Consider the following 21040-nt stretch of genomic DNA (forward strand, 5'->3'; position numbering starts at 1 on the left):
TTCACAGATTTAATATATTTATTACGTAAAATTTGTAGACCATGCATAGTAATGTTAGGCCAGATATGAAAATTTCTTGGATTCTCATCTTTATCAGTATCTACAGGTAACTTCAACACACTAGACATGTATACATTGTATATCTAATTTAAATGTCATGTACAGTTCACTGTAAATAAATATAAGACTACATATAATGTTCTATGTGAATTAAGACATACATTCAAACAGTCTTTTCTTCAAATGATTTTATTTTCAGACTATGAACTAGCACATTTCATTTTTACATAAAAGTAAAAAATCTAAACATCTTAACAAAATATCCAAACTCAGATCTATAATTTACAGAAAATATACATTATATTATAAATATAAATTTGGCAGCATGGTATAAATTTTTTATTCACAATACACAATCACAACCAGGCAAAAGATTTTTCGTATCGAGGAATTATATTGATGATCTTTGGGGATCATGGACGGTTCTATAGGAGTAAATTGATTCAGAACTTTCTTGATTATTTTCACACAAATCTTTACATGCATTTGTAACTATGAAACAAATTCTCATGGAATATTGTCTTCGTATTAAAGTTTTTTATTATTATTTTTTGTAATAAATCCTAAATTTGAAATGTGCGTAGTCTTTTTATCTAAGTATTTTTAAGTCTTGTATATATCTAAAAAATGCAACTGATAAATAATTGAAGGTAGTATAAACAACGTTATTATTCCTTTATAACGTAATTATTCCTATTCAAATAAGATTCAAATATCTCATAAATGCCTTTCAATCTGGCAATGTACTTCATTTAAACATTAAACAGTAATACAAGTTACTTTTTTGCTTACAAAAAAGTATGATATGTGCTTCTAGACTCAAGGCAAAAAATAATCGTGGGTATTATGAACCTTTATACTTAAATTATGTATATTTCCATGATAAAGTCACAGTGAAATTTCAACACAAATCCATGATTTAAAGTATCAAAATTAAGATGATTAATTGTATCCTATAACTTCATAAGATTTTATGTTTGGTGGATTGAATGGGCCAAATAGGCCAACAAATGTATAGCTTCTAATTGTAAACAAGTTCTCTTAGGCTTCCATTTACCATGTTTACAGCAATAATTTAACAATACACCTAAAATCAATAATTCTGTATAAGATCACAATTCCACATGGAAACAAGCCACACCCAACATTGATAATAATTCCATAAATGCCGGGAAGGCACTACAAAATCCAAAGATGTACCAGTAATAGTCACATGGCCAAAACTGAAACAGGAAGTAAACTAATGCCACTGTACCAGATGCATGTGCTGCACAAGCTGTTCAATTGTCAAGGATAACATTCTGTAGTAAGTATTCTTACCTCCCTTGTGCAAACTAGCCAAGGGAAGTAATTTCAACAGATAGTCATTTGGTATGTTTCATGAAATATCTATTAACGTAATCATTATATCTCCATGATGAGATCATGAGACTGTTGTAAATATAATTGTTTTAACATAATTAACCACAAATATTGATCATTTAACACATATCTATATCAAATCAATAAAGCTGTGTTACTCAATAGCAACAAAATATAGTTACTTTTAGACTCAGATCACTTTTAAGTCAAAGTCCAATTGATATTCATATAATTTAGCAATTTTTTTTCTATCATGTTTACATGCACTTTTACTAACAATAAGGGCTATAAAAGTCCTCGTCTACAACATCCAATCAAAATCATAACACAGATTTCTGTAAATGCCGGCAGAGCACTTGAGAAGCTGAAGATATACCAGTAGCGATAACAAGGCCAGGATCGGAATATAAAATATGACAATGCTACAGCTGCCCCTGAATGTGCTGCTATTGCTAATCAAAAGTCAAGGAATTTAATCAAGTTTAATAAAAGAAAATTCTAGTAAAATATTTTTCAACATCAATATAATTTTCAAATTTTGCCTCAATCATTCATTTTGTATAACAATTTGGGTTATCTGACCCTCTATTAGGTTTGTCATATTTGAAGCTGGTACTTTGTATGTTTAAGAATGTTATTGTCCATTTTTCTGGTTAGCTCTTTTATTGAAAAAGATGCATAAAATTCACCTCCGTTATTACTACATGTATGTACATTTTTACTATGTACTTGTACTACAAATAATTCTATATACATGTTAACTCAACTGGTTTTTTTTGTCACATCTACATATGCTTTTTAATTGTGTTTAAGTTCATTCCTTTCCAAAACAAAATTGAACCAAATTGACTTTCCATAGTCTAAGCAAGCATATTACCATAATACTACTGATACATTACAGTTGAAGGGGAATCCAAACTGAACTATTGAAAAGTCATGACTTTTAAATGAAGAAAGCTTAAGGCATTAGTCTTTGTGTTTGCCAAGATCCTGACTAACTCACATAGATGATGTCAAGTGCCCCCATCACCCACCATTAATTTTGTCATGTTTATCCCATCATTTACTTTACTTTATGATAAAAAGGATACATAACATGCTTTGCATAGGTAAAAACATGGAGATGCCACCGATGAATCCTATCAGCTCTATACCAAATAATCCTAGAGCTACAGACAAACCAATTATCATTCTGAAATAGATAAAAACTATATTAAATACAGAGATGCCACCGAGGAATCCTATCAGCTCTGTACCAAACAATCCTAGAGCTACAGATTATCATTCTGAAGTAATAAAAATACAATCATCATCATCAAATCATTCCTAAATCTTATCAATAAAAAAGACGATTAAACTCATTGAAACAGAAACATTACAAAACAAAAGCCCAAAAAATCTGCACTATATCATTGTCTTGATGGTTTATATTTGTTCCCTGGTATTAGATTGCTCTTTGCAGAGTTCTTGAAGGACATTGCCCTGGAGGTCAATACCAGTAAAACACTTGTCATATTATCATTATTTTTAAGATTTTAATTATCTTAGTGGCATGAATAATACTGTAAATTCATGAAATTGTTGCAATGTTTACAGGTACATGAAACTGTATCAGAATAATAGCCACAATTCTTCTCTTTGTCATGTGTATATACAATTAGTTTGTCATTATTAAGATTATAGTGTACTTACTGCATATCTTTGTCATCATATTCTGACTGAGTGTAGCTACTCGGCAAACATTGTTTTATATTCTCCTCCTGAAAAAGAAAACACCAATAGTTAATTTATTCATGTTTTTTTAATTTATTTTTCTACATTGCTGTTTTATAAACTGCTGGTACTTGTAGATGATGTATATGTCACATAATAACAGCCATCAAATTTGTTACGTAAGGAACTTGCATACAAAAAACTAAGCTGTGCCCGGTTGCCCTCAGACGCACACTTCTGCCCCGACTTTTCCGAAAAAACCTTGTGCCGTTTTGGTAAAATTGCCTTTTTTTTGTTTCATGGATTTCTTATCGAAATTTAAATGACATACATGTATATGACACCTGGTGATTGCCCCCATTACAATCTATTATTGTGGTTGATAAGACTTCAAAGGCGGTAATTACTAGTTAAGACAATATACCTTATTGTCATAAATTTGATGATTATGTCACAAGTGTTTTAAGCTTGGGTCGGCATATTTTCGATCTCCAAATCACAATGGAAGAGAGTATAAATGAAGACTTTCATGACTTTAGAATAGAATTGAAGTTATTAAAATAAAACTATGCCTTCACAGAAACAACGTTTATCAACTTGTGAGCAACAAGCAAACGTAAACATGTTGGAAATTAATTTTGGAGTTGCTTCCCCTGAAAAAGCTTATTACAAATTTGTACTCCTAAAATATTATCTTACATAAAAAATAGGAATTAATAACCAATTGAATACAAAATTATATAAGAATGTTATCTTAAGATATTAATTGTCTTTGAACATACATGTACAAAAAAATATATATATTGCAATTTATTATTATTTGATAATCATACTTTTGGCAATCCATGTCTCAAGTAAGAAATATGTTTTGAAGAAATATTAATGTAACATCATACTTTGAGTTTCCAAAAATGATAGTGTGCAGCTAAACTCTCATCACAACTCAACTTTGATGAAGCTATACAAAATAATTTCTGAAAAAAGGTTTAGAGGGCCAAGCTCTAGATGAAAATGTTGAAATACAGCTACTCTTTCATGTACATCATGTACATGTATGCTTAGAACTATGAGATGGTAAGTCCATGTTGTTTTTTTGGAAGGAGAGGGGAAGGGGGAGAAAAGTAAGTTTATTTTGCCTCTTTTGGTTAATAGCATGAATGTGTATTGCCATGTTTTATGAACATAAAGTATGAATGACTTTTCTAATGCAAATTTTATAGAATAAATAATCAAAACAACAACTTATGTATCTTTATTAACAATATATACAGTAAAAAAATATGTGAACTCATGATACACACAGGAGTGTTGACAAAAGAAATAAGCAGTGCCTTTTCCCGTCATAATAAAGTGCCCTGCCCTCCACTGGCACCCTGCCCCTTTTGATTTCTAACTGGAGCACTGATAATTATGTATGTGGTTAAATTTGATCCCTTAGTGAACAATCGAATGGTGATAAGCAGATAAGCTGTTTCAAATCACAACTTGTAACACCTGTTGTAAATGTTAATTACCAGCTCAGGTTCAGAAACTTGTCAGAAACATGAAGACAATTAGATTTTTAATACAAAAATATTATTAGACCTTCAAACATGTCAAAATTTAAGAGACGAAATTGAGTTGAATTCCTTTAAACATTTTAAAAACCATTTTTTGAATGACGAAATGATGGAACGCTTGCAAAATCACTGCAGGTTGGACTCTGGATACACCTTATCGCTAATCCAGTCTGAGTCACCCCAGAATCTGTCCCACTTGAACTATTGATGTCATATATACAACAATCGCTTTTCCATTGTGGCGTCAGATATTTTGTATTATGACATCAAAATTTTATGTGAACCTGTATGATGTCCAGTTAATTGTAATAGCAGACAAATAGCGATAAGGTTTATCACAAATTATACACCTTAGTCCTTGCGCAGTTACTTATCTCTATTTTGTGTAGTCCGAGATTACTCTGACGTCCGACGCCTGTTTTGCCAGACAAGCTGGGGCCGTGCATTTTGACTTTCGCTTTCAAATGGACATCAAGTTACGAGAGAGGTCGTGGCCTCAAGATTCAAATATGCAAATGATTAAAAAAAGTTTTACCTTCCTTATAGGAGATCGATGTTTAACATTTAGATGCAACCACGTTTTTTCACCTCCTTTACATGAGATCGATAATAAGCATTTAGTTCCAACCACGATAACAATCGGAGGCTCTCGGACATTAAGGTAACTTGAATAGTAAATGAACGAGGTGTTACATTATGGTCATTTGCACTGTTTTTTCGTGGTCACGTGATTATCTTTGAAAATGAAAGGCAAAATGCAGAAATCGACGGGTCTCTGTGAAAACTGTTAAAATATAGAAAAATAAAGGTTGGCAGGTAGGTGAAACTTACATAAATGAAGAAATAAATGAAAAATGAAGAGATTGATGCCCGATTTATATAATTCCAAGGGTAAGGCCCTCAGTCGGCTCCAGAAGCCAGGAAGCAGTGCATCTATTTTGGGTGGGCAAATATCCCCTTTTTGATATATGAGACCAGCCCCGACTTCCCACGGCCCCAGCTTGTCTGGCAAAACAGCCATCGGTCGTCAGAGTAATCTCGGACTACACAAAATAGAGATAAGTAACTGCGTTGGACTAACTATTAGGTGTATTGTAAAAAGTATTATTGTGTAAAGTTTACTTACTTTTGACCAAAATAAAACTATAACTACCACAAGATGGGCGACAATTGTGAGAAATCTTGCTGGAACAAGACCACTTATTCTCATTTTGACTGTGTATGTATTCCTTGTATTTGTAAGTTGTAACTAAGAATTTACAAATTACGATAGTATACTTCTTGCCAAGTGTTGTTTTAACTCCTTAAGTATGCGTAACCATTAAGTTTTGCTTTTACAATAAAATGGTTATGTCTTTGATGATAACTTGCTATGCACTATGTACACAATGCATAAGTATAAAAATATTGGTATGTCTAAGCTTGTTTGGCGGCCATTTTCAAACAAATCATGTTTAACTTCCGACTCCGGTCACGCTTGCGCATTCACTGTGGACACGTCTCTTCATCCAGGTTGAAACTGAACCGGCGAAACTTATTTGTTTACAAACTTATAACCCAAGAGAATGGTAACGAATTAATATTTTAGAATTTTATAACGCATGAGATTCTCAATATGTAGTAGCTGTCAGGTTTTAGGGCGAACAATAGTATAGCTCAACGTTAAATGTGAAAAGGGGGGATATGGACCATTGTTGACACATTTTTAACATTAAATATGTTGTAGGTCAGGCCTCTACATTATCATTTTTTCTCACTTGTCCCTTCGGACAAGTTGCAAGAAAATCAACTTGTCCGAACTCTTAACTCACTTGTCCGAATTTATAATTGAAAATCCTCCATATTGATTATACATGTTGTAGGCAATAATAACACTTGCCCTTTGATTGTACCTAATAAAGATCAATAAAGGGAGCATTTTATTATGTTATATGAATGCCACATCAGAATTCATTTTATTATTTCAGACTGAAGGCTTATTTGCAAGACTGAGCTCTCTGACTCATTGTTACTATCATGTGTCGATCATTAAATCATATCTCTTCCCATACCACTAGGTTCTCCTATTCATGGACCTATATTCATTCTGAAGTAGTGGTAGCACCTTGTTTACAAATAAACCTTTTTAATTTATTGATGGTGCCAAACAAGATTTTACAATTTATTTTGATTTTTACATACATTGATATATAATCATGAAGTACATTAAACATTTTAGTAAAAAATCTGCCTTTTTAGATTTTATTTAATTTTTACATCTTAACTTATTATTTTAACATATAGATCTTATTAAATAAAACCTTATTTAATTTAATGTTATGCCTAAAAGCAAAATCAAATGATACAAACTTTAATTAAAAATTTTAAAGTTAAGGTAAAACTCCATATCATGAATATGGAGGTGCTCCTAATTCAAGAGGCTTATACTAAGAAGACATTTACATTGGTTTCCTTCCCCTTACTTATTTTTCCCTGGTTAATGGCTGCCAGCATGTTCAAATTCGTTCAATCAGAGACATATTATACAAGTTTATATGTCTCTGGTTCAATCAATGAATATTTATTTCATTTTGTATGATCAATTAAACAATCATTCATTTTTTTAGGAATGTATAAGTCTTGAATTTGATCTATTAACATCTGACATCGATTTTTTCACTTGTCCCATCGGACAAGTAGTATGATGAATCTACTTGCCCGACACCGATTTCCACTTGTCCCGGACAATCGGACAAACGGTAATGTCGAGCCCTGTAGGTTACCGAAATTATTGCAATAAGACATTAAGCGTAAAGCAAAACGACTCTAATTTATGAAATGAGGTCATAATGGTTGTAAGCTAATCATTTTTGTACCACTGGGGCTCTCCCATTTTGTACCCTATGCCTATGGGCCAAAGCATCTATCAATAAACGTATTTACACTTTTGGTATTTAGCTGTATCTTGCCTCCGAATGACCTTATATCACCTCCGAATGACCTTAGATCACCTCCAAATAACCTTTTGACGTCAAGCAACAATCACTTTTTAGTTGTGACGTCATATGTTTTGAATTATGAAGTCAAAGTTTACGGGAACCTGTGTGATGTTATGTAATGGAGGACAAATTTGCATACAAGTGTAAATACGTCTATTTGTCCCTCATGAACAAAATACATTTTAACTATTTCGTATTACAAACAGTCTTGGTAAATGATAGTAATATTTAAAAAATATCAAATCTGTTTGTTTTTATACGCCTGTTTACGGGATGTATTATGGTATACCGTTGTCTGTCCTTCCGTCGTCAATTTGTTGGACAATATATAACCAGGGCTCACACTACTTCAGAATTATAGGAAGAAGTGACTTCTCTTTTTGAAACTGATAGGGAGATGTGGTGAGATTTGAAAGAGAAGTGCTCATTCGCACGGTGTGCTACAATATTTGGATTTACTGTAGTATAAACGGTCATAAGTAAATAATGTTCTTTTGATATTGTTTAATTCATATCTGAGTATACAATTAAAGTCACATTTCAAATTAAAAGTTGTTAAAATTTTACTAAGGTCCTTGTGAGAAACTACCAACTAAATATCTAACACTAAAAAAAAAAAATTTTTCAGAAAGGTAAAGAAATTATAATATATCAATTTCAATTTGATTAAAAACTATCTTGTGTATGAAATTCAGTGTTTCTCATCAAAAGATATATAAAGGTACCGTAAGCTGGGCCATAATATATTGATATTAGTGTAATAGCTAGTCTAAGAGTTTTAAAAGCAACTTTACAATAGTTTACAACAATCCATATAAATTATAGGGAATTATATACACTAATCAATGATGAGTTTATTTAGATGTAACCAAAAGTATTTTAATGCGTGTGGAATGCGTAATTTTTCCTTTTGGGATCTATATTCTTCTGTCAGCTGTTCCATACGTGCGTCCATAGTAATTTTTGTAAAAATACGGATTTGGGTCATAGCTGGTCCATTTCCGATTAGTTGTTTAGAAATCGGTCAATGGCGGACGATTGCAAGAAAATTTACATAAAAAAACTATGTTTGACAAGTTATAAGGAAAGGATCATGACGTTTTTAATGCAATAAATGGATTGAACATTTACTGGAGGCACTTGTTATCACGTTTAAATGAAGTTACAAACTTATTTTGCAGCCGAAAGTTAGGTTGATGTACGTTTTCAAGTAACAAGCACCGGACCTTTCGGAAGTGCATGAAGTGATAAAAAGTTGTATTTTTATTAAATAACTTGCTACACACCATTTTGCACACTGCAAAAACAATGCTTCAACGTCTATTCATACAGTCAGGGGTACCGTACTAGTACAAGTGTATTTTATTTACTTGAAGAAGTGAAAAAAAATATACACATATAAGTAAATAAATAATGTTTGATTAACAATGATTAATGTCCCCTTAATTTTCTGAAAAATTTACTTATGTAAGTAAATTTTTCTTACAATCCCACAAAAATCCTCAAGTTTTGAGATGTAAAATCATGCCTTAAATGATTTTTCCCAGGTTTGCTCAAATTTTTTCATTAAAGTTCAATGCTTCATCTCATTAAATCATCAAAGAAACTGATTGAGCAATGATCTTGTATATTTGCGCAAGGCATTAAAAAATTGCTCCTTTGTGGCTTGTAATTAAGCAGTGTTAAGAAGATAACAGACAAATGGAACTTTCATTGTCCATGAAATTATGCTTAAATGATTAGTAAAGACATCTGCAAAGGGTACACAATTTAAAATTCTATTAGAGCAAAGAAATCTTAAGAATTCAAGAAAAGTAGAAAGGATGATTTTTTTACTAATATGTAAGTAAAAAATTCCAAATGCCTAAGGGACATAACTTAGCCAATTATTTTTTTACCTATACAAGTAAATAAAATTCACTTGTATAAGTATCCTACAAATTTACTTATATGTGTATATTTTTTTTTACTTCTTCAAGTAAATAAAATATACTTGTACATGTAATACCCCTGACTGTCATATGATAATGAATCGTTTTTGTCTGAATTTCTGTAATTATCAACAAAAAGTTGATGTTTCATCAACTTGGTAAAAAATGAATGTCCGATGACGGAAGCTACTGAAATCGAGTATTGTAAACAACAGGGCGACTTGTCTTCGCTTTTGGGGGTCGGGGAAAGTGAAGTGACGGTCGGGAAAGCGATTTCTTCGCCCAAGTCGCCTGGTTGCATGAGCCCTGTATAACTCAAAAATGCTTGAATGTTATTAATTTATTCATGATTAAGTAATTGTACAATAAGTTCATGTGGAGTACATACATCAATGAAATAGTATACATTCAAACCTTCTAAAATGATAACAATAAAACATACAAAACTTCCATGAGGTAAAATATGGTAAACATACAAACCTGACTTGATGAGATAAGAAATGGTATACACATAAGTTGTTTATGAGGTACGAAATGGCTTGGTTACAAAAAAACTTCCATGAGGTAACGAATTGGTTTACACACAAACTTTCCATAAGGTATGAAATGGTATATAACTAAGTTTTCATGAGGTACAAAAAGGTACTACAAACTTTCCATGAAGTTATTATTAGAAATGGTATAAATAAAAACCTATTTGATAGGTAGAAATCTTCCATGAGGTACAATTGAGAAAGTGACCCAGTTCTATAATACTGTCAGTAAGAGTTTGGAATTAGTAGGACCAACCACTCAAATACCAGTAAATTTCATTTTGAATCAGCATAAATTTTCCTACAGGCTACTTACATATATATGTAGCACAGTGTTCTCCCCAGGCCCTTAAAGGACCACGGGCCCGCGATGTATAATTTTCTACCGTGGTGGTATCGTTCTTGCCGCGATGTATAATTTTTCTCCGTGGTGCTAAAGTTTTCAGTAAAAAAACCGTATTGAAATCGGTAAAGTTTCAGATGACTTCAACTTCACATCAAAATTGACCAGTTCTAACCAGTTTAATCCAGTATTGACAAGTAAATTGTTTACACCACGTGATCTATTTACCTGTTGAGGTTAACCTTGATGATTGGATTTAATCGATGTACATGATTCTTTTGTGTTTTAATTAATTAAGAGATCATAATTTTAATAACAGACTTGTGAGGGACAAGCAGACATTTGTTAATGAACCCTATTACGCCATTCTCAAGTCAAAATAATTTGCCTTTTAGGAATTAATTGTGAAGTTACTTCCCCTGATTTTGCTAATTACAAATAAATGCTCCTTACATATAATTTCTCATTGCAAATAAAAATAAAGTACAAATTGAATGCAAAATTATATTAAAATGTTACTTAAAGGATAAAAACATTCTTAGAACATACCAACAAAAATGTTTTGCAAATTATTTTTGAGAATCATACCATTATTGATGCACAGACATATTATAATAAATGGGTATGTTTTTGAAATGGAGAATTTATTAGACTGTTAAAGGTATAAAAAGCCTACTGCTAGAACAGTAATAAATTCCCATGCAGGACTATAGCTAGGAATGAACCATGTCAATAGATAACTCTTATAAAATTCTCATTGTGTCTGTAACAAAATATTAACCATGAAATTAAATTTGTTGTTGTCTAAAAGAATCACGTCTAAAACTATGGAAAATAGTTTTTAATTTACTGAAGGTTCTATATCAAAATCTTGTTCAAAGTTCATTGTTATGGTGAAATCTAACATGGGGAATGTGTAGTGTAACTACACGTATCGGGACAAAATGGCTTGATCAAAATATAAGAAGTGACTTTTGCTTAAAGACTAATTGTGCTTTCTTTTATTTATTCTTCAAAGATATTAAAGTATACAAACTGTTTATTGATTTACTTTTTCTACCAATAATTTTCTGACCCAAAGTCCTACAAAACAGTACCACAGTAAACAAAACAAAGGCAAACAGGTAATGACAAAAAGTAACAAGAAAAAAATAAGCGACGCAACGCGACACAAAATACTGTTAAATTCATTTCGTCACGCGTTACCCTGGTGCTATCCAAAAATCCTGGGGAGAACACTGTAGCAAGTGAATATTATATATTTCAATGTCAACCATACATTGTACATATATATGTGATATAAAAGTCCAATCTCTGTTACCCACTTTTTCTATGTTGATAATATTAAAAACCAGAAATTTTAATAATATATTTCTGATTAACAATAGTCTTCTAAATGTATCTTTCTTTTGTCATGTTATTAAACCTTTCGCCAACGAGTCCCGGTTTACCAGGATTCACGCTTCAGACAGCTGACGATGAGTCCCGTTTTACCGGGATCGGAATACCTCTTTTATAATTCCCGCTCAAACAGTGCAAACATGAGTTATCTTTCTTTGATGAAAAACCTGGATGAAAGTGTAAACATGGCGCTTCTGTTTGTTGAAAACCGTGTCAAAATCAGAGGAAATTTACAGAATTTACAAGAATTTGAAATGAGGGAACATTTTTTTTGAAAGAATATGGAAAAATTGAAGCCAAACAAGTAGACTTTTTTGACATAAAATGTTGTTGTATGTACAAAACACGTGGAATAGACATCGATCAGTGTGAGGAAATTGTACAACCTCATTAAAATTTTCAAAATTTTGCCGTTTTGGGTTAAAAAAATTACGATTTGGGTTGAAAGAGCCGAATTTTGAGAATTTCAATTGGATAATGCATAAAATTTGAAACTTTGAATTTTGAATATTTTATGAAGAAAAAAAGGTCAAAACATGAACAAAACTGTGAAAATGGTGTGAGTGAATGAAATAAATACACATAAACAATTATAAACAAGTTTTTATTGACATTTATCATCTCCCACTTGAGTTATAGTAGCCAGGCAAGCCATCGTCTCAGAGTAGTTTCTGTCAGGGCAGCAATCGGTGAAAGGGTTAAGTTTGTGCATGCTCCTTTTTGTTATGGAAAAAGTACTCTTGTATCTGGAGAACTTCTATGATGGGTTAAAAGGAACTACCAAACAACAGTGGGAAGGACATAGTATTAAAATAATATGAAATCTAGTATTTACAGCTCTACACTGTTCAATCTTACTCTATACTTAAACATGATCAAAGTCTAATATCTAATGAATTATATATTGCAGCCGTTACGTTTGAATATAAAGCGGGTTTTGACAGCCCGATCAGATCGTGTTAAAAGCATGGGTCTGCACCCAACTGAACCATGGATGATGGCTAGCTTGTATGATGGCAAGGTGGTCATTTGGAATTTTGAATCTCAGGTATATAACTATTGACTTTTATTATTCTTTTCAGCCGCTACGTTTGGATATAAAGCGGAAGCTGTCAGCTAGGTCTGATCGTGTCAAATCTGTGGACTTGCACCCTACAGAGCCATGGATGTTAGCCAGTTTATACAATGGAAATGTACACATTTGGAATTTTGAATCGCAGGTATCTCAAAGTTTCTCTAGGCTAGCATGTGAGCAAGTGTACCCCTTTATATGCTCCAAGTAACACTGATATAATGTGCTGCATGTTTTTCCTATTGTTTTGTCCATACCTTTGTCCAGATACCTTTATATGTTCTAACCAATGTACCTGCTTTTTATGTTTTAATTAATGCTATTTGACATAAAAATATGTTTGTATTAATTTTTGGAAAGAAATTCTATTTGACTGTGTTCAGACATAATATCTCTCCATATATATTTCAGACAGTTTTGAATTTGTTATTCACAAATTATTAAGATCAGATCTAAAATAATCCAAATTTTACATTAAAACCTCAAAAAATTTCAGAATAAAACAGTCCAAAAGGAATAAACAGCCCTCTCTCTCTAGAGTATTGTTATATTGTGTTTACTTTGGTTGTGCCATTTCATAACATATAATGTCATGAATGTAAAAGAAAAAACACCTTACAATGAACTTATTGTCTGAAGTTCAAAGAAAAAATCTGTTTGATACATTTAATACACTTCAAATAGGTTTTCTTTTAAATGCAATTTTGCTGTACTTTATTAAATGTATCTTAAGCTTTGGTTGTCCTTTTCTAGAATTTGAAATTCAACATATTACAAGAAAAATCTCAGAGAATTTGCAGTAGCTAAAACATGATATTGCCTCACAAACAAATAATACAAATGCATGACATCATGGACATGATGATTTATAATTGAAATCAATCAAATGGATAATTTCTTGGTGACTTATTATCTGATTATTGAATTCTGTATTGGTAGATTTTTTCAATTGGAAATGCTTCCAAAAAATGAAAGATAAATAATTGTAGACATGGTAGATATACTGTGTATTTTAATTCAAGAACATTTTTTATGAAATAACCATTTAAATGCTAGAACTCAAAGGTATCAGTTTAATTTTCAGAATTAACATATTATTAGCAAATGAGGATAACATTCATTAATATTTTTATTTGTTAATTTAAAAAAATGTAAACCTTTTATAAGTCATACATAATACATATGTACAATTTGTAACTTAAAGTTTGTGATTGTCTTATTCATGTTATTCAAGATTTCAGTACATAAATGACACCTTTGAGTTGGCTGTGAATTACATACTCTCTCTTTTCAGACATTAATCAAGTCCTTTGAAGTATGTGATCTGCCTGTGAGAGCTGCAGCATTTGTTCCTAGGAAGAACTGGATTATTACGGGATCTGTAAGTTAATTATTGTTGTGTCAAGACACCATAGACACAGTACAGAGAAATTAAAGGTCAATATAAAAATAGGGAAATTTGGTATGATTGCCAATGAGACAACTATCCACCAAAGTTTAAATAAAATGGATTTAAGCAATTATAGGCACCTGTACAGCCTTCAACAATCAGAAAAACTAATACCCTATAGTTGGCTATTATAGGACAGGATATGAAACAATATAATCAAGAAAACTAACTGCTAATAAGAAAGCAATTTACGAAAAACAAGTATGACAGATGCAAACCAACAACAACCACTGAACTACAGACTCTTAAATAGGGACGAGCACATAAAAAATGTGGTAAGGTTTAACATGTTTGTAAGCGTTTAATCCTCCTAATCTGGGACAGTGGTGTAACAGCACCACATAAGAAACTATAAAAATCAGCTGAAATGGTAATGTCTACTACATGTATAACAGGAGCATAGGAGTATTTAATAAACTTTTCTTTTTAAGAGTAGTTTTTTAGCTTTTTAACTATTTTGATCTGAGCGTCACTGATGAGTCTTGTGTAGACGAAACGCGCGTCTGGCGTATAAAATTATAATCCTGGTACTTTTGATAACTATTTGTCATACCTAATCAATATAGTCGGTCCATTTTGAGGTCCTAGTTTATCAAATAGATTGTAATATGAATTACCACTCACATATAAATAGCCTTTAAAATGTTTACAGTTTGCTTGGATATTAAACTTGATGTAGTACATGTAGTAGAAAACAGAATGCTATTTTAGTTTACTTGATTATTAATTTGTTTATGTTCTCTAATTTTAGGATGATATGCATGTAAGATGTTATAACTACAATACACTTGAGAGGGTTCATCAGTTTGAAGCCCATTCAGATTACATCAGAGCTATCACAGTTCATCCTACTCAGCCTTTCATCTTAACCAGTAGTGGTAAGTTCATGTAGGCACTAGGCAACTATTACATGTATTAAGTAAGTAAGGTCCATCAATATGATTTATATATGCTAAACTAGACCCACCTCTGACTTCATAAGATCTTTAGCAGTTCATCCTATACAACCCATTGTCTGAGCAGTAGTGGTATGTTCATGTATGGTACTATAAAGACATTGGGTCCATTGCTATGAATATATTCTAAACAAGGTTCTGTATTTTAAACAAGCCCATTCAGACTACATAAGAATATCAGTTCTACACTAGGGTTAATATAATACACATGCTAGAGGGATAAACTATTTCAAGTCTTTCCATTTCATTACTAGCAGTCAATCCTATATAACCCATCACATCTCAGTTAGTAACTTAGGGTTAAGACATTAAGACTAGAGAGACAATCTTGAGAAACAATAGAGAGTGATCTAGTTGGTGTTGTTAGTGCGATAGCAGACCATCCTTCACAATTCATTCTCTAGAACAGCAACTTAAAGTATTTATAGGTACTTAAGACTAAAGGGGATCAGTGGTTAGACGTCTACTGTATCAATTTGAGGCATGTTAAAGTTTACAATTGATGAACTATTTAATAATTAGCTGTTATGACACAGGCTTCTTTTAATAGTTATACTCATTGTATATATGGTTACTTTCTTATTTCAGATGATATGTTGATCAAGTTGTGGGACTGGGACAAGAAATGGACATGCACACAAGTGTTTGAGGGACATACTCATTATGTGATGCAGATTGTTGTGAACCCAAAAGACAACAACACATTTGCCAGTGCCTCTCTAGACAGAACAGTCAAGGTAATTAATCCTTCAAACAACAATACATGCGGTAGTAATTTAAAAGGATGCAATTAAAACATTATCGTGTTAAAAAATAATCTGAATTGATTACTATGAGGTGTTTCTGGACTTGAGAAGTTCCAGTTCTCATGCAAACTTTTTTATTTGATAATTTCTGTGTTAATTTTTTGTTAACATAAATGTATTATAAAAATATAATAATTGTGAACATTTCAAAATTGTTTACAAATAGTTGTTATTTCTTGGAATCACATAATATTAATGAAATATTTATGTTTACAATAACGTTATCTATTATAGGTATGGCAACTAGGATCTCCGACACCAAACTTTACACTGGAAGGCCATGAGAAGGGAGTTAACTGTGTTGATTATTATTCAGGGGGAGATAAACCTTACTTAATATCAGGAGCTGATGACAGATTGATCAAAATATGGGATTATCAGGTAAATTATCAAATGATAAAGATATGTAAAAATGAAATAATTTTAAAACTAGGAAAGTCATTCATTTGCCCTTGAAAAATTCAGTAGGGTATAGAAATAGAACCAAATATAAATTAGTATCCATCATGTTAACTAGAATTTTTTACTATAAATACTCCTATGATTAAAATGCCTTTTGCCAGTTTAAGAATGTTAGTTTTGTTCTCTATATTATTTGTAACAGAGTAAAAGTATTAAATAAGATAGCTTAAATTTACATAAATATACATTTTGAGATCTATGTGTGCTCATAGTACATTCCCTTAACTTTATATGACATATTTGAATGCCACTGTGTGGTACAAATTTATGGAATAGGAGATATGCCTTTCCCTTGTGGCAATTCACCAAGGGGTTATTTCATGTTTGCATCTTATGGGCAAGTGTATCACTACACAACAACTTTAATATATTTGGATAACAATAGCAACCTTTGTTTATAATCAAGTTGTCATATAGTGATACACTTGCCCATAAATTTAGAGATCACTATATGATTCCAATTGAAAATAACAAAACATAACCACTAGAATAAATTCTTACAAGTTTATGAATTAATTCAACAGTAGCATGCAGATTTTAACATCATATTTATCAGATGCATATTAAAACATTTAGAGATGAATTAAACCTATTTCTAGTATCCACTACCTGAAACATTTCTTCCGTCATTACATGTTGTAGAAACAAGTTTTAATGGTTAATTAATAATTACTATTACAGAATAAAACCTGTGTACAGACTTTAGAAGGGCATGCACAGAACATTTCAGCAGTCAGATTCCATCCAGAATTACCCATAATTCTCACAGGAAGTGAAGATGGTTTGTATAAAAAATACTATAGAAAACTATTTTCAAAGTATTTCATTTTAATGTTGCAATGCTTCTTTAAACAGTTAAAATACCTTCTACAAAATAAGCATTTTGTTATATAGGTTAATTTTTTGAAAAGAAATTGATAAATAACTGATTTCAAAATAATGTGAAAGGGGAGATTACTCAAATAATTAGAAATATTTTGATGAGATTAAGTTTGGTTACAATGTTTACACACCTTTCATTCTTTTAAAGCAACAGAGACAAAAAATCATGGTTAGATGATCATGAATTAATTGGAATTTTAAGGTCTCTTGAACTTAGGTCAGAACCTATAACTGTATAAATTATTTATATGATTTTTGGAGGAATTCCATAGTATAATGTCAAAAGTTTTTTTCATTTTTGAAAAATAAAAAAAGTCTGGTGTGAGGTAAACAATTGAAACCTTACATCAGATTCTAAACAAAATCAACATAGATACAGTCATTCACTGAGTTTTTCTATATCTGTTTTCAGGCACTGTTAGGGTATGGCATGCCAATACATACAGACTGGAGAGTACATTAAACTATGGATTAGAGAGAGTGTGGGCTATTGCTTGTCAGAGGGGTTCAAATAATGTAGCATTAGGTTATGATGAAGGCAGTATCATGATTAAAGTAAGAATCTATCTGACAATTAATTACTTGAATAATATTATCTAATCATCTTGTTATAAGATTGTACATTTTATTTGTAACCGTGTAAAAAAGAAATCACTATAAAATTTAATTTCAGTTTATCAGTTTGAAATTGTTTTATGTAACTTTTTTTTCTGGACATGAACTTGAAACATCCTTTCTTGATTTTTACTTAATGGAAAACTACAATTTTCTGTCAGTCTTTTGAAATATTTATAAAAATACAATATGTTTGTTAATATGTCATTTGATTAAAAGTAAGAAAAAAAATCATCATATTAACACTTGTAAATCAAAATGTATGGATTAATTCTAATGGTTATTCTATGAACTTGGTAAATTTGCATTTAAAGTAATAAAAAAAAACGTTTCATCATATTTTTCTTACAACATTAATGAAAAAATGAATGTTCTTTATTTGTATAGTTGGGAAGAGAAGAACCCGCCATGTCTATGGACAGTAGTGGTAAAATCATCTGGGCCAAGCATTCTGAGATCCAACAGGCCAATATAAAAGCCATAGCAGACCAAGAGATAAAAGATGGAGAAAGGCTACCACTGGCTGTTAAAGATATGGGAAGTTGTGAAATCTACCCACAGACCATAGCTCACAATCCTAATGGAAGGTAACCATATCTACAAACTATTGCTCATAATGCCAATCAGAAGTTACTGCACATTAATATAAACTAAAGTTCACAATTGCTTACAGGTAATCAAATATATCCATAATTGATGTGAATAAAAGTCAATATGGGGTAAACGTCAAGTGAGATCAACACAAATAACAAGTAACCTTTTGGGACAAAATGTAACGATTCACTTGAGAAGACCAATGCACTGATTAATGATGAAACAAAACACCAAAAACAAATATGGCTAACAGCAACCAACTACAACCACTGAAAATTGTCTTTTTATCTCTATCTATAAAACTATTTTTGACCTTGTCTATTAGTACTTTCAGCACTTTGATTTTGTTTCAGATTCGTGGTGGTTTGTGGAGATGGAGAATATATAATATATACAGCTATGGCTCTAAGAAACAAAAGTTTTGGTTCTGCTCAGGAGTTTATCTGGAGTAATGACTCATCAGTGTACGCCATTAGAGAAAGTTCAAGCATGCTCAAAATTTACAAAAATTTCAAAGAGCAAAAGGCTTTCAAGCCTGACTTTGGAGCTGAAGGTAATTTATTTATAATATATATTCTCTCTCAGATATTAGATTTAGGCTAAATACCTTTAAGATCAACTTTATAACTGTCCATCAAAAAGATCTTAATTTGAATTTTGCAGTAGCTTTAGTTATTTTTTTTATCAAGTATTTTTTTCTTTTATAAATTATTGTCCTTCAAGGAAGTTATCAAGTCATTAAGGAGTCAATTTGTCTGTATGTTGTGCACAAAGTGACCATTAATTAAGAACTTTAAAGACCTGCTACAGAAAAAATATTTTTTAATTTGTAGTGAAAATGATATGAAAGATGTATGTATCTGAACTTGTAGATATCTAAGAATCTTTTTCATGTTTTAGGTCTTTATGGAGGAAATATGTTAGGAGTTAGATCTGTGAGTGGACTGGCATTTTATGACTGGGATACAACAGAACTAGTCAGACGGATTGAGATCACACCTAAAAATGTAAGTATGCTTTTGAGTAAGATCTGTTAACAGACACCAGTCAACTAAGTAGTAAATGCTAAGGAAATGGACATGATTTGAATGATACATTTTGTCAGTGAATTAACACTACTGTGAAACTACTAATGATAGATTAACGGATCACATATATAAGGATTAAACTTCTGTACAACAGACACTAGTTCTGTCCTCAAAAGACTCATCAGTGATGCTTGAATCAAACTAGTTTAAAAAGGCAAAATAAAGTATGAAGCTGAAGAGCATTTATTTAGGCCCTTTGTTTTATATGGCCTAAAACATAATATATTTTCGACTTTCCAAACATTCAGTCTTGAATACACCAGATGCAGGTCATTATGAAACATGAGGCATGTGCACAGAAACAGTAACTGTACTAATCATTTATAATAGATTTTTTTTGGGGTTGTATTACAGATATTTTGGAGTGAGAATGGTGAACTTGTTTGTATCACCACAGAGGAGTCCTTCTTTATACTAAAATATAACCAGGAAGCAGTTGACAATGCCAGGTCTTCTGGAAGTAAAGAAGACATCACAGAGGATGGTATTGAGGATGCTTTTGAGGTACATATATAAATGTTTTGTTCTTTTTAAGTGTTGTCCTACATGGTGGCAAATTTTGCAAAATATATGATATCAACAAATTAACTAAGGGAAATAATGTAAAAAATTTTCAGTTAACCTAAAAAAATTGTTTTACAATGTCCATCCACTTCAATAGTTGAAAACATTCAAAATTTGAAAGTTATCTCCCCTAAACACATTTGAACTGCAATAAAATGACCTTTTAATGACCATTCTGGTTACACGTTCTATAAATTTATTAATGGTAAGCTTAACCAGAATGGAAAGTAAGAGAATATGGAGTAAGAGGAATATTGATTAGGGGCAGAAATATAAACCATCTTCAGACTTTTAAGTGACAATTCTTCAATGTGAACAGAACGGCCACTATTTTAACACACTGTTTCAGATATAACATCTCCATTTTAACTGTTTTAATCCAAGTTAAAACTATTATTATATTGTAGGTTATTGGTGAAATAGAAGAAACAGTCAAAACAGGAATCTGGGTCGGAGATTGTTTTATATATACTAACAGTGTAAATAGATTAAACTATTATGTTGGTGGAGAGATCGTCACGGTGGCACATTTAGACAGGTGAGTTTTGTTGCAAATACTTTTACAGAAACCTAGATTAGAGGCAGAAATATGACCTTGACACAACCTGCCTACTGACCTCTATAAAAGCAATTATTTAAATAGTTCCTAGCTGCAGAGAAATTATAACTTG

The 21040-nt window shown here is 31.5% G+C and overlaps 2 protein-coding genes across 5 annotated transcripts in view; one reads left to right on the plus strand and one right to left on the minus strand.

Moving 5' to 3' along the window:
- Nucleotides 1–6162, minus strand: LOC134693235 (transmembrane protein 107-like). 2 transcript variants are annotated; one of them, XM_063553982.1, is made up of 4 exons: nucleotides 5821–6162; nucleotides 3115–3182; nucleotides 2514–2614; nucleotides 1–1336 (listed from the first exon to the last, which is right to left on the minus strand). In XM_063553982.1, exons 1-4 carry the CDS (start codon nucleotides 5902–5904, stop codon nucleotides 1173–1175), a joined length of 417 nt encoding a protein of 138 aa, XP_063410052.1. In that variant the 5' UTR covers nucleotides 5905–6162; the 3' UTR covers nucleotides 1–1172. The 2 variants fall into 2 exon arrangements, with proteins under 2 accessions (XP_063410052.1, XP_063410051.1); XM_063553981.1 differs by having other exon boundaries at nucleotides 1–1874.
- LOC134693234 (coatomer subunit beta'-like) overlaps nucleotides 6149–21040 on the plus strand; it is a 24599-nt gene continuing 9707 nt past the window's right edge. The window contains exons 1-13 of one of the 3 annotated variants that reach the window (XM_063553978.1): nucleotides 6149–6262; nucleotides 12963–13100; nucleotides 14247–14333; nucleotides 15154–15280; nucleotides 15947–16095; nucleotides 16399–16545; nucleotides 17308–17407; nucleotides 17921–18063; nucleotides 18511–18710; nucleotides 19071–19270; nucleotides 19618–19724; nucleotides 20160–20309; nucleotides 20777–20907. In XM_063553978.1, the coding sequence (XP_063410048.1) occupies nucleotides 6260–6262; nucleotides 12963–13100; nucleotides 14247–14333; nucleotides 15154–15280; nucleotides 15947–16095; nucleotides 16399–16545; nucleotides 17308–17407; nucleotides 17921–18063; nucleotides 18511–18710; nucleotides 19071–19270; nucleotides 19618–19724; nucleotides 20160–20309; nucleotides 20777–20907 (1682 nt within the window). In that variant the 5' untranslated portion in view covers nucleotides 6149–6259. Of the gene's footprint in view, nucleotides 6263–12790; nucleotides 12929–12962; nucleotides 13101–14246; nucleotides 14334–15153; nucleotides 15281–15946; nucleotides 16096–16398; nucleotides 16546–17307; nucleotides 17408–17920; nucleotides 18064–18510; nucleotides 18711–19070; nucleotides 19271–19617; nucleotides 19725–20159; nucleotides 20310–20776; nucleotides 20908–21040 lie in introns of all 3 variants that reach the window. The other 2 variants (XM_063553979.1, XM_063553980.1) reach the window with 2 other exon arrangements.

The sequence above is a fragment of the Mytilus trossulus genome, chromosome 12 (genome assembly GCF_036588685.1).
Source record: "Mytilus trossulus isolate FHL-02 chromosome 12, PNRI_Mtr1.1.1.hap1, whole genome shotgun sequence".
Classification (NCBI taxonomy): Eukaryota; Metazoa; Mollusca; class Bivalvia; order Mytilida; family Mytilidae; genus Mytilus; species Mytilus trossulus.